Source organism: Anneissia japonica, unplaced genomic scaffold, assembly GCF_011630105.1.
Source record: "Anneissia japonica isolate Jap-2015-1 unplaced genomic scaffold, ASM1163010v1 scaffold368_len332514_cov184, whole genome shotgun sequence".
NCBI classification, from domain to species: Eukaryota; Metazoa; Echinodermata; class Crinoidea; order Comatulida; family Comatulidae; genus Anneissia; species Anneissia japonica.
Window position 1 is genome coordinate 106,350 of NW_022708279.1, and position 15,888 is coordinate 122,237.

Genomic DNA, 15,888 nt, shown 5'->3' on the forward strand with positions numbered 1-15,888 from the left:
TTATACTTTAACCCTTTTTGTAGTTTTTGCTGTTGAATGATTGCTCCTTTAATGTTTTTGATGTCCAATTTTTTATGTAGTTTTAAATATTTTTAAAAGTGTAAATCCAATTCTGTGTGTTACAATTCATAGTTAAAATAAAGATGATTTAAATATACCTTTTCATTTATAATAGGACTATTGCTTCTTTCTTGAATCATTTTTTTAGAGATTGTAATGTGATGAATTGAATAAATTAAAATTTAACAAATGTGGTTGTTTTTCATTAACAAGAGTGACCACTCACTGCTTTCCTCCACGCTATTTAATTAGGTTTTTTGGAAGAGCTAATAAGATAGAAATTTTGTAATAATTAGGATGGTTATTTGTACAAAAAAAAATTATTTAGGATGTTCATGTGTACAAAATTAAAATACTGTATATCTTAAAATTGAAAAAAGTAAAATTTCTTAAAAATGGGGAAAAAAAAGAAATTGGATCCAAGATGCGATTCAAATTTACAACCTTGAGTTCCTTAGAACACATCCTACAGACGGCGCCATCCATACGACATGCCGTATTAGTGGTAATGGCAGTGATGTACAGGCCTTTGCTGAAACCCCTGTTTTGTTTTGTAGTTGTGCAGGAATATCCTGCGGTTAAACTTCAAAAAAAGGTGATGAACGTTTGTTGGAATCAGCTGTAGTTTATGTGTACAAAATTTCCTACATGTCTGTTCAAAACTGGCGAAACTGGACGCTTTTAAATTTTGGTAACAAAAACTAGAACAGCAGTGAGGCTCTGAGGTCAGCGCCTTGTGAGGACCCAAATATTGAATTAATAAATTATATAATATTGTATAATAGCTACCTCATTAATTGTATACTGAGTTATAACTGTACTATAATGTTAAACAAATTGAGTAGAGGTTTATTAACAGAATGTGTTTGTTTTCCTGGGTGAAAGACATAATAGCACAATTTAATCTGGTTTATAGAGTAATCCCATGCCTCCCACAATTATTAGGAGTCTTACAGAGTCACAGACTCCCATGAGCAACCAAGAATTTTCGCGAAAATAAATTATCATCATCCATTTAAAAGTAGGTAGTCCCAGAGAAGGCTGTTTGCTTTTAAGTGATATTAGAAAGTTTGCTAAAAATGAAAATGTCATAGAAAGCAGTTCACTTTTAAGTGACAACCTCACGGTAGGAAGTTTGCTCTTAAGTGACAATCTCATTGGAAGTAAATATGCTCTTAAGTGACAATATCTTGGAAAGCAGTGTGCTTTAAGTGACAATCTCTTGGAAAGCAGTGTACTTTTAAGGGACAATCTCATAGAAAGGAGCTTGCTTGAAGTGCGAGTCTCATAGATTCATGTGGTAATATATGAACAGTCCACATTCATCTTGTGAAAGTATTAAACATTATGAGCAGCTCTATTGTAGTTGGCTAAGATGAAGACTATATATTTGAACATATATTGTATAATGTATGCGATATACAACATGTTGGTCGTGGCTAAGAGATCCTGGGAATACTAATGAGTAATCCGTAAGGAATCAATATCTCATTAGCAAATATTGCTGATACTAAAATCAAACAGACTTCCCATCTGGGATTAAAAATGGAATGTGTAGTGATGCTGTTGTTCATGATCATGATGATAGTGGGAGAAATAATAGTTATGCTATTGGTGATGTTGATAAAGAGATGATGATAATGATGGTGGTGATAATGATGATGATGGTAATGATAATGATGATGATAGTAATGATGATTCTTCTAAGAAAGTTCCTCTGTTGGAAATATTTATCTTGACCTTGCAAAACAATTAAAAAAAATAATGTTATTATTATAATTTACGTATTGCTTCTCTATAATCTGGTGACATTATTTGACTTTTTTATTACCTTTTTTTAGCGAACTTATTTTTTTAAAGAACTTCAAAGCAAAATAAGTGCCAAAAGCATTGATGGAGAAAATAAAAATAGAATGTTATTGATGATTGTAAACAGTGTAATTACTGTAGGCTTATTTGATATTTTACGAATAAATTCATAATAAGGAAGAAATATATCTTAATTTTGGAGAATCTATGCGAGAGAAGGGCATATTTAAAATAAATAAATTAAAAAAAATTGGTGTACTAATGGGCCAAAAATAAAATTTTATTTTTATCGAAATCCCCATTATTGGCAGTTGAACAGTTCACTAAACAAGGTCTTGCCTAATATTGATTCTATAACTTTGAGATATGACCATTCAGGTAATTTACACTGGAAATTCGATAGGAAACCTCTGCCAAAATCCGTCTAGGGTTGCCGTGCTGAAAATTAACAGGCTTCGGTATTGATCTTGGTCCTTGCGCATTATATGCTGAGAGAATGAAGATACTAACAACAAAAGCATACAAGTAATCAGCAATAGAAAGAAAATGTGAATAATTACTACACACAACTGTACAAAAATGTTTCAGTGTACTTACTGTAAGGTTACTATTGCAGCTACAGTTAAATTGCAGAAAACATTTGATAACTAAAACAATATTACATTTTGTAAATAATTTAATAATTTCAATAATAATAATAATAATGATGATAATAATACATTTTCTTTATAAAAAATTTATAAAATGAAAATGTAATGTCATCTTTTGTCCATTGCATAAAACAAATTTTTATATCATTGTTATTTTATTTTTTTATTTATTCATTCATTCATTCATTTATTCATTCATTCAAGATTTAATAATTATTATAATAATAATGATAATGAATTTAAATGAAGATTTATCTTTACTTCATATACATTTTATTAATCCTCATCCTCTCTTTCTACCTGTGCTACATTTTTCTAACATTTCTTATCAATAATTTATTACTGTATATTTTGAAACATTCATTTTCAATGCATATACCTTACCTTCTGTCCTGATTGATTTATTTTTCTCCTTTAATAATAATATTAACATTATGAGTCAGTGGTTATTCTAAATTTCATTTAATCAGACAATACAAAGAGATCAAGCAAACAATCAATTTATAATATTCATTTTATAATCTTAACATGTGTGAAATGCCTAAATATGGTCATGATGACATCACATCATGACCATATATAGACACGTCATGACTGTATATGGGCAAAAAACAGTTTTTAATTAAAGTAATTGTGACAGTCTAAACAGAGCTTTATTTTCCTGATCATTAACCGTACACAAGATTTTATGAAAACTAGGGCAAGATTTTACGAAAACTAGGGCATTCTATGTGCAAAATTCATAGCTAGTTGATTTAGAAACCGAATGTGTTAATGATAATGTCTACAGTATGTATTAGCCTAGAATTTAGTGTCTGCATCAAAATTTTATGTTTCTATCAGTCATCTTTATAGATAACAAAAAATATAATGAAGAATATCAGTAGATAAATGTAATCATTTGTTTTGATTCCATGGTATCCCATGTTGTATTTCTCCAGCAGTTTTGTTGACAAATTTTTCTTGGTTTCTCGGCTCATAGTTCTACCTTGCATTTTAAAGAACCCAGTACATCCTTCAAGAAGAATAGGGGGTTACCCTGGTGTACTGGTCCATTCAATCCCCTGTTGTTTAATGGATATACAACGTAGGATAGTGATTAAGATGGCTTATTGGCATATCCTTGGCGCTCGTGCCTAAAGAAATGAAATGAAAAAATGATCAGACGGTAGGATTCCTGAAGCTCTATCTGATATAAGCTTTGTGAACTCGGTACACTCTGCAGAATTAGCTGTCGAGTTAAATCGATTGATTTCAAGCTCAATCAAATAACAATTGATTGAGGGATAAGTACGACATCATCATGGCCAAGTCACACCATCTCGAGGCTAATTTAAAATAAGTTTTTATGCATATTATATGAGACATTATTTCAATAAATTTAAGGATCAGGAGAAATAGTAGAGTTAAAACATTTTTTAATTGTTTTAGCTAGTCTTGTCTTGCTTGGCCAAATTAATATACCATATAATGTCTAGGTGAAATTATCTTGCTTTGCAAGGTTAATATACCATATAATGTCTAGATGAATTTATCTTGCTTGGCCAGGTAAAATTTATCTCACTTGCCCTGGTAAATTTATGTCACTTTCCCCTGGTAATTTTATCTTACTTGCCCCTGATAAATTTATCACATATGGCCAGATGAATTTGTTTGCATGTCTAGTTGAAGTTGCAGTGGGGCAGGTTTCCACAAAAAGCTGTGCTTACCCAGATGAGCCTGACATTGATAATGTCTGAAGCAAAAAAAATCACGCTCAAGTAGTTTAAAAATCACCTTATTTTGAGACCTTGTGTCGCCTGAATTAACCATTGAGTCCCTCAATTAATTACGAAGTCCCCACTCTATCTTTGCGCCCTCCCCCTCCCCCATTGGTCCTCCTCATCTCAAGACTACTAGATGCCACTGTAAAGTTGCATGCAAGGTGAAATTATCTTGCATGAAAATTTAAGTATGCAATACATGCAAGATGTGCATAAATGGGATTTATCCCATTTATTTTTGAAGTAAATCACGAGTTGGACCCATTACAGTAACTTCCTAAGCAGTGAAATTTCAGTAGCATTGAAGTATTTCTATTAGTAGCTGTGCTTAACCACATGATTAGTATATCATACATTCTCATGTTATGGAGATATTTTAGCTGTAAGTGCAGGAGGCCAGGCCAGGAACCTGGTTTACAATCTGGTGCGTAATTCAATTTGTCATATTTGACACCTTGATTGGAACACACAGCCTGTGTACAAGTTCCCAGGTGGATACCAAGCGTCCCAGGTGGATGCCAAGGAACTTAAGTCATGCATTACACACATTTGATACCTAAATGATTTCCAACATTATTACAGCTTGCATTTCTGGAAATATAGTCTTATGTTAGTTTGAATTTTTCTTTATTTAGAAGAAAAATTAATATTTTCAGTGATGAAATAATAATAATATTGATATTAGTGTTGTATTTGATATCTCTGAGACATCTTTATCAATCATTTTGTGGATTAACTACATAATCTCGATCAGCACTATCAAATTTTATGTGACAATTACCATTTTCCTTATATGTGTATGACATTACACTATCATGCCCATATATGGATATTAATGACATCATCATGTCTATATATGGATATTATGACAACATCAATTCACACAAATTTCTCACAAAACGTTATGTGGAATACTGTAAAAATTAATTTCAATATAATATCCTGAAGAACCTTAATAATTTGAAGTATTATTTATTATTATTTAGAAGTTAAATTTTATATGTAATGCAATATAATGATAATACGTAATTAATTTTTACAATTTTATATTTAAAATTAATTTAATGAATATTCATAAATGATTAATTATTGACTCATAAATATTCATAAATGAATAAACATTAATATAGGAAGGAATGTGATATCATGTAGGCCTCTGATGATAAAGCCCTGTGTGTACAATCAAATTTTATTGGACATCACATCATGACCATATATAGGCATATCATGATCATATATAGGCATATCATTACTATATATGGGCATAAACAGTTTTTTTTTAAAGTGAGGACAAAGCTTTAGACTTGAGGATGAGATAAGAAGTTTCTCTGAGAAGATTCTGTGTGAGCATACCTTTCAGCGGCTCTATTGAGTTGCCTATAATTAGATTATTGAGTGAGAAAGTAAACATACTGAGTTGGCGTGTTTAATGCAGATGTTAGTTGACACATGTAGTGCACCCAATGTAGACATAAGTCCAGTTCAGATTAGGTGGATAAACCCCGCTCAACTCACCGGGTTTATCCACCTGCCAGTCTGAACTAGGTGCCTTATCTCAAGCCGGGCTGTGTTCCTATAGTAACAAGGCCTGGCTTGCCACCGTGTTTAACTTTTCTAAGCCCGGCTTTAATCGTTGCGGGGGATCTTGCATTGACTTCCGGGTAACAAAATGACCAATCAGCATTCAATTATGTACGCTGTAAGAGAGCATACATACGTTTCGCGAGCAATGTTTTGAAACACGTTTTCTGGTTACGGTTCATTATTATGCAAATTCTTGCCTGGCTAAACCCGCTAGTCTGAACGCCCAGCAAAGTTATGCCGGGCTTAACGTTGAGCTGGGCTTAACTCAAGTCTGGCTTATTTCCTAGTCTGAACGTAGTTTGATGTTAATGGGTTTAATCCAGACTTAAAGCTCTGTCCATACTATCAAATTTTATTTGACAAGAACATGTGACATGCCTGAATATGGTCATGATGACATCACCTCATGACATCGGCACATCATGGGCATACAATAAATCAAAATCGTAGAAATCGTAATCTATCCATGAATCAGAAAAGTAATCAGTAAAGTTATATGTATTCTCTTGTATTATATGTGAAGGTAATGGAATGAATGAAGAAGTGGATATAATTGAGAAAGCTTTATACGTGGGCTTGCTACGGTACAAGGTAAAGGTGCGAAATCTGAAGCAGGCCGGAGTGCCCATCCGTCCTTTAGCGTCTGGGCCAGAGTGTGCAAGGCTGTGGGGGGGTTCACCACTCCTCCCGCACTGCAGTCTGTTTTACCTTCCCAGCATATGCCGGTACTCATTTATACACCTGGGTGGAGAGAGACAAACGTAGATAAAATGTCTTGCCTAAGGACACAAGCGACTTGCACAGCGAGGGTTTTGAACCCCCGACCTCAAGGTTGAGAGTCCGAGCCACGACCGTTGCGTCAACTGCTTCTACCTGCTACGGTACAATAGTACAATGTATGTAGAGAAGAGAGTGTCAGCAAATCAATTTGAAATGAAGATGAATATAATTAGTGTGCTTATGTAACGTACATTCTTTGCTTTAGCTATACTGAGAGGTTATTGCCAGTATGAAGTCTATTTTAATTCTCTTCTGACTATCAATTGTAATTGACAAAAAACTGTTGTATGCCCATATATGGTCATGATGTGATGTGATCATGACCATATTTAGGCATGTCAAATAATATATGAGAGTCTGAATGGAAAAGATGAATATGGCAGCATTCAGCTATCAACTAGACTCTTCTCTTAAATTCTTTTTTTTTTTTATAATATTTCAATTTCTGAATGCATTTTATGTGAAGAAAAAGTAGGCTGGATGTGCCTTTCAAGGAAATCCCTTGACTAGAAGTTCTAATGAGCTAAATGTAAGAATACATTAAGCTGAATCTTATGCTCCACTACAAACTTTTCATTACAATCTTTAATGGATTTTTCCATAGTGTGAATAAAATGGTTGTGTTCAGTTGCTTCACGTGTAAATGGAGACTCAGTGTATGTATGCCCATATATAGTCATGATATGGCTATATATGGTCATAATGTGATGTCATCATGACCATATTAGGGCATTCCACATGTTTTTGTCCAATAAAATTTGATAGGACAGGGCTTTAGGAAGCCATTGCAAAATACCACATTTTCCATGAGAGAATCTTCTGAGCATGCTCAATATGTCTTCTCATTACATATTCATTTTATCTTTAAATGGTAATGCATATGAATATCTATACTTTATTTCAAATATGTTGAAGGAATTCATTCATCATTTCTTTATCAAAGAAAACAGTAAATGAACCCCTTTCCTTGAATGTAGAGTAGAGTACAACATACATCCATTTATATAAAATTTAAATAAAACATATATTTATTTATATATACTTATATTTATTTATTTATATATTTATTTATATAAATTTATACAAAACATCCATTACACAAAGGTGTTTTTCTTAATTGTTTATATTGATCTCAAATAAGAACTACAGCATGATTTGACTTACTAAACTCCACTTTCGGTGCTTATGTGAGACGTACATTGTATTTTAATTAAGCATTGCGGTGATTAATCAAAATTATTTATGCTATGATATTTCATTGGGAGACTAATCAGCAGATTTATCGTGCATTAATTACTACTAACGTTGCTACAATTTAGATATCATGTACAGAAATTAACAATAATAATATAAAATAATAATTTTAACTGAACTTACTATGTCTGTTTGAGCAACAGAACATAGGGCTTTTCCCCATTGCTTTAATGGGAAATGAAGTTAAAATTGCAGCAAAAAGAAAGACTGAAAACGAAATTGTTCATGCATATCACGGTAGTTTTGAGTTTAACCTAGCTGTAACTGGTTTAAGAGCTTTAGAAAACGCAAATTGCGTTTAAATAATTTAATCAACTGTCATCAAAACATTTTTAAATGGTCCTAATATCTGCACCCTACTGCAGATCGTCACCAAAATTGGATCATTTCTTCATTTCACTATGAAAAACTATTCTGCAAAGTGTCATTTTTATCCATCTATAACTAGGATGTAAGGAATTTAAATGTCCCTCAAATTTACACCCATTGAAAACTTTTTATAGATATTTACGTCTGAGATCTCAAAAATTTAAAGGACCCTCCAGTGTACACCCTTGACTGATTCGTCACCAACACAATACTATCTTTCTTGTATTAACTTGGTTAAACTTTCCTGAAAGTTTCATTAAGATCGGTTGATCCGTTTTCGATATATGTCGTCTGGGACGTTTTCCTTTAACTGGTCCTCAGATCTACACCCTACTCCGGATCGTCACAAAAATGTAATCATTTCTTTACTCGATCTTGACAAACTGTAATACAAGGTTTAAATTATACCCATTGATTTTTTACAAGAGGTATTTAGGTCTGGGTCCTAAAAAATTGCAGTGACCCTCCCATTTACACCCTTGACTGATTTGTCTCCAGCATATAATAATTTCTTCCTTGTAACTTGGTTAAAATTTTTCTGAATGTTTCATTCTGATCAGCTGATCCGTTTTCAAAATATGTGGTCTGGGACGTTTCTTTTAACTGGTCCTCAAATCCACATCATACTGCAGACCGTCACAAGAATTCAATAAATTTTTTACAAGACCTTTGTAAAGTATTTTAGAATGTTTCAATTAGACCCAGTGGTTTTTTTTCAACAAGAGATAATTAGGTCTGGGTCCTCAAAAATTGAAAAGACCTTCAAATTTACACCCTTCACTGGATCATCACTAACACATAAAAATTTCTTCCTTGTAACTTGATTAAACTTTCCCGTAATTTTCATTCAGATCAACTGACCGATTTTTGAAATGTCCGGTGCAGACTGTTTGACCTTAAATCACTTTAATTGGTCCTCACACGCACACACCACCATAGATTGACACTAAATATTAGGAGGCACATCCTTGATATATGGCCTTTGCTTGGGAAGTGACCAAAGTACTGTTGGGAAAAGCCAATAATAATAATAATAATATAATACATAAGTGTGCCTTTGTGTACACGGTTGTGACAGTGACAATGTTTCGATATCAGATGGTGGAGTCCCATCCTGGTCATCAATCTCTGTGCCAATTATCACTTTTGTTATTGGCATTCTCGTTTCTTATTTAATTTTTTTAATTTATTTTGTTGGGTTATCTAGGCCTGTAGCTCAGACATGTCATTGTGACATGAGCATCTTCAATGGATATGGGCACATAAATGTCCATTTTATTATTATTATTGTTGTTATTATTATTGTTATTATTATTATTATTGTTATTATTATTGTTGTTATTATTATTATTGTTGTTATTATTATTGTTATTATTATTATTATTGTTATTATTATTGTTTTTATTATTATTATTGTTGTTATTATTTTTTATTTATTATTGTTATTTTTATAGTAGGTAATGCTTAAAGATATTTTGTAAGACCATTCAATTTATAATAATAATAATAATAATAATAATAATAATATAAATAATAAATAATAATAAAATAAAAATATTGTTATTATTATAATAATAACTGTGAACTTACATAGTGTATGATGTAAGAACGTCTATGCACTGTTACTGCTGTGAGTGAGGTAAATAATATTAATGATTCACCTTTAAATAAAAATAAGTGAATTAGCAACTATATAAATATTATAAACTTAATTTATTGTAAGTTGTAGTTTTATGTTTCTTTGGTCTATTTAAATTTGTCTTCCTCCTTGATAATATTTCAATTCAAAAATACATTTATTGACCAAACTGAATAACTGAACTTTGACCTTTCAAATGCCTCAAACATTAACACTTAAGCCAAATATGACCTTCTAAGAATTAATCTACAAGTTTCAATTCCACCCACCAAATATAACAAATTCCACCCACCAAATATAACAAATTCTTATGATATTTAGATTATATACTGTTTATATTATCTTATTTATATTATTTCAAACATTGATATTATCTTTTTACTTTGGTTAATTTAGTGTGTTATTTTATCATTGTATATAGTATACATTTTTTCATTCTTATAATTATAATTTTAAATTTATACTTTATCATGTATATTTTGCTTTGGCCCTTTTGTTTATTAACAAGCCTGTTTGGGCTTTAAGAGGGATCCTTTTTGACTTCTGTATCATTTTCTTAATTGTTAAATTTGTGGGTTTTTTTTTTATTTTTTGACAAATAACAATTTTTGTATTATGTATATAATTTTTCAGCCATACTAAATCAGTACCTCTAGTAGACTTCTGCTGTAAACATCTTTTCTATTCAAATTATTATCATCGATAACTTAATTAATCGCATGGTACTTTTACAGTGTAGTTGCTCACGGCTGTAAAGTCATAAAAAAAAATGTAATGTACAGATTACCATTTGGCTACGTGTTCAGTCAAGCGTAAATATTTTCTGCTTTCGCAAATGTCATGTTTTATAAATTCCAACTGCTCTATTATGTGGTTTTTACCAACACATGTTAATCATGTGAATTATAAAATACAAAACATAGCCATAAAGTGTTGTGTGCATTCTCTCTTGCCCTTATTTAGTAATTATGTTTCTATATATGGTCATATAGGAATACCCATACCCATAGGAGTAATAAATGATAATGTATATTAGTTTCATATATATTTATTTTGTTCATTTCATTATTTAATAATTGTTTTATTTATTACCTTGATTTATGCAAGTAATCCATCTATTTTAGCCGATCATATGCGAGATTTCTATCTCTCGAATAATTCATTACAATTTGTTTCCCTTGTAAATCATGCAATATTCATTAGCATAACAATGGAATAATATTGTACTAGGAAAGGAAAGCGCATGCACATTGTCTCATTACATCTATAGTATACAATGAGTGAATGCAAATAGAAGGGGTTTAGGGAGGGGTGTGGGAGAAGTTATGTTGGGAGGGGGGATGGGGAATGAATTCCTATTGGAACACATTCCTCATAATGAAAGAAGTTTCAAGATCTGTCTACACTATTATGTTTTATGTGTAATCTGCCCATATATGGGCATATGACATATAGGTAATCATGTCCATATATGGGTATGAGATAGATGGGAGGGTGAATGGTCACCCAGCTACAATAAGAAAAATAGCTGAACAAAGGGCGGATGAACTCCTCGGAGCCAACGGCCAAACCATGCTTAGTTTAGGGAGTAGGATTAGTTAAGTATCATTCTATTTGTATGTTAAGTGCATAGAGGTTTCTGTGATATGCGCTCTATATGTCGACCATTATTATTATTATTATATATAGGTATGAGATGACATCATGTCTATATATAGGTATGAGAGAACATCATCATATCCATATATGGATATAAGATGACATCATCATATCCATATATAGGTATGAAATGACATCATCATATCCATATATGGGTATGAGGTGACATCATCATGTCCGTAATTGCGAGTAGATTTACAAACTGTACAAAACCATTTAAAGATAAAATATTAAAATGCAACAAGCGAGAAAATCTAAATACAAAGAAAAGGGACCGACACAGGAGAAAAAAAAAATCAGCAACAATTAGAATCACGACAAACCGTACATTCAGAAAAGGACAAACAAAAAGACATTAGCATAATATTTACATCAAAATCAATTAGCATTACGACAAAAAGAAAAACATCAAAACATACTTTAAGAATAGGACAAGAGGAAAACAAACACAAATGAGTAAACAACTATTAAGAGTAATTATACTTGTTCTAAACTATATTATTAAAAAATTAAAACAAAATATATGAGGCAATGAGATATGATCAAGTGATTTTAATTCAACAGTTTCAATCAATAATTGATGTTTTAATAATAATTGATGTTTTAATAATAATTGATGTTTTAATAATAATTGATGTTTCAATATTGTTAAACTTCAATTTGGTGAAGATGATATTTTATCTTGTCAGATTGCAATAAAATGGATTTGATTTGATTTGAAAATTTCAATTATTTAATAGACATTGCAAATTGAAGAAATTTTTACAATTGTGCAAATCTACCATCACTATTAAACAAATCAATTTATACCTCCATAATTTATTGGAGGAATAAACCCAAATGTAGTAAATCATATTATGCAACTAATAAAGGTGTGCTAACGAATCATTAGCAAACAAATAATGTCTAATTGGTGTTAATTAGCAAATCCAAAGACTTAATTATAAAATTCAACTGTGTTTACTGTATTTCCAAGGCCATATACAACACTTCATGCTAAATGCAAAATTACTTCATTAAACTGTAATATAGCATACTGTACTATTAGATTTAAAGTATGTATTAAACCTAAACTAATAAACTATTTAATAGTAGTACAAAGCCTGGCCACACATTCAATGTAAAGATTTAATTTCATGTTTTATTCCTGTGCAGTTATGTTGCCATGTGAGAATTGTTAGTCATTTTCCATGTTGTATGCCCTTATATAGTCATGATATGCCTATATATGGTCTTGATGTACCCATATATGGTCATGGTGTAATATCAAAAGTAAAATTTGATTGTCTCCATAGGGCATACATTTTTCTTAATTTAACTGATTTTGTATGCTTATTATATACTAAATTATTAGAACCTTGACATTAATGCTAATTGCAATATAATTTATAAATAATAATATTGATAATAATGATAATAGTAATAATAATAATAATAATAATAATAATAATAATGCAATATATAATCACAAAGCAATATATAGCTCTACATGCATGATATTTAGATGTTTTAAACACTTTTCTTGAATATTTTAGAATTAATCTCGATTGTTTTGATTATATTTTATTGGAACACCTTTGCTGTGAATTATTTGTGTTTAAAAATGTTTTAAATGAATGAACGGATGAATTAAAATATTTAAAAAAAATGTTTTCTATAATAATAAAATAAAAAAAATAAAAAATAAATAAAAATATAATATTTATTATAATTATATTTATAATAAACATGATATTATAATTATTATTATTATATTTATCTTGCATGTAGATTGGTAAGTCTTATCTTGATTGATGTGTATAGATTTTAGTGGTATGAGATACACCAGGTCTTTAGGCCATAGAGGTTGATAATCACCTTCTTATCTTAATCAATCTGTTTATACAGTTGGGTAGTTAATCACTATAAGGGAACAAAATTAACTGTTTACAAAAAATATTTTCACCTTTATGATATTAAGGCATGCCTATATATAGTCATGATATGCATATATAGTCATGATGAGATGTCATCATGACCATATTTGGGCATGTCATATTTTTATCAAATAAAATGTGATAGTCTTCACGGCCATTTGAAATTCATCAGGTTTAGAGCTAAATAATTACATTTTTGGTGTTTAATTAACTCTATATAATTATATTTTTTTTAAATTAATTTGAAAAAATGTTACCCTAAGGGGGCTATATCTGTGAACTGAGAATAGGTAGAAACAGGAAGAGATGGATCTATTTCACAGGCTTATTACTTTTGGTATTTAAAACAATATTTAATTTTCTCCTGGGATAGGAAACAGCCATAGCAAAGCTCATATTACTGCCTGGATAAATATTATGAATGTTATGGTATTATTGTTTCCATTCCTGAGTTATTTCATATTACAAAAACCTTCTTTGATGCCTAACACTTGGCTATATAAGCAGCCATCTTTGCTTATCACAGTTAGTATAGGATTTTACAATCAACATGCAGAGAATTTTTATATCATCATCTGTAAAACGTCTTTCTGTGACTGACCTTTGCTCTATTTTTGCACTAAGTTATTTCATTCGTTGCATAATGATTTGAGTGAAATGCCAATTTTTATATGGATTATTCGTGTATTGATCTTTTCATTTTTTATTTTCACTGCGTGAATTTGACATTTTGTTTAATGAAACAGAATACATTACTCGTAGCATACCTCATAGCATACACTACGCCATCAAGCCACTGACTAGCTTTTAGATTTATTCATACTGCACTAACATGTACTGATGGTAATGATTGAGGTGATGATGGTGAGAATAATGTTTTTTATGATAATGATTGAGGTAGTGATGATGATGATTAAGGTAGTGATGATGATGGTGATAATGATTGAGCTGATGATCGTGAGGATAATGTTTGTTATGATAATGATTGAGGTAGTGATGATGATGATTAAGGTAGTGATGATGATGATTGAGGTGATAATAATGATTGAGGTGATATAATATGATTGAGGTGGTGATAATGATTGAGCTGATGATGGTGAGGATAATATTTGTCATGATAAGGATTGAGGTAGTGATGATGATAATGATGATGAGATAATAGTGATGATAATGATAATGATTAAGGTGATAATTATGATATATGATAATGATTATGAAGGCGATGATAAAGATTGAGGTGGTGATGATAAGGATAATTGATGTGATGATGATATTGATGATGATGATTGACTGATGGTGGTGATGCTGATAATGATAAAAGTGATGTTGATGAAAAAGATGATGATTGAGGCGATGATGATGACTGATTAAGGTGAAGATTATAATGTTTATAGTTGAAGTTATGATGATGATCGAGTTGATGCTGATGTCATGATGATAATAATAATGATAGTAATTGTGGTGATAGTTATGATGGTTATTGAGGTGATGATGGTTTAATTGATGTAATAATGGTGATGGTGGGGATGAAGATGATGATGGTGGATATACTTTATGAAGTTGCGATTTATTACTGTATCTCTTTATACATACAGACATTGTTGTTGTTACGTACATCATAACATTTACAAAACATTCAAAGCTAGGACTAATATGTAAATGTATTAAAATGTACATTTTAAGTAGACTTACTAGACTTATTAATAGACTTAATATTTATTTGATGTCCCTCCTCAGATTTTGTATTAATTGAGTATATCTGGCAAGAACAGAAAATCTAGCTAGAGGATGACTATTGCATTCCAACTCTCTTCTCAGCAGGACAGATTACATTCCAGCCAACAGCCTACCTAATTATACATAATCTTACTGGTATAATGGCTTAATCATCAATTATGTTTATCTATTTTCTGTTTTCTTTCAGAGTGGACAGACCCCATTGATATGTGCAGCAAACTCAGGGAGACTGGATATCGTTATTGAATGTCTGCGTCTGGGAGCCAATGTCCGTGCTATGGATGAGGTAGGCTATAATTTATTGGTTTACTAAATTTCTGGCATTAAGGAAACAGTGAAATTTAGAATCTGTGTAGTTATGATATGTTGTTATTAGTGATCCATATTATGGTCTTGGAAACTTTGAAGAATTAGAGTTTTTATTTATTTATTTGTTTGTTTGTTTTATTTTATTTCATTTATTTGATTGATTGATTTATTTATTTATTTATTTATTTATTTATTTATTTATTTATTTATTTATTTATTTATTTATTTATTTATTTTTATTTATTTATTTATTCTTTTATTTATTTTTATTTATTTACTGATTTATTTTTATTTATTTAGTTTATGCTACAAGTATAATAACAGTAAAGAGGTAACCAATGATCAAGGACAGCTTAAAA

General features: G+C 30.6%; 1 protein-coding gene across 1 annotated transcript in view; it reads left to right on the forward strand.

The window, feature by feature from the left end:
- The window catches only part of LOC117106503 (kinase D-interacting substrate of 220 kDa-like), a 55,389-nt gene that overhangs the window by 7,520 nt on the left and 31,981 nt on the right, over window positions 1-15,888 (forward strand). The window contains exon 2 of the mRNA XM_033247872.1: window positions 15,408-15,506. Within this exon, the coding sequence (XP_033103763.1) occupies window positions 15,408-15,506 (99 nt within the window). The remainder of the gene's footprint in view (window positions 1-15,407; window positions 15,507-15,888) is intronic.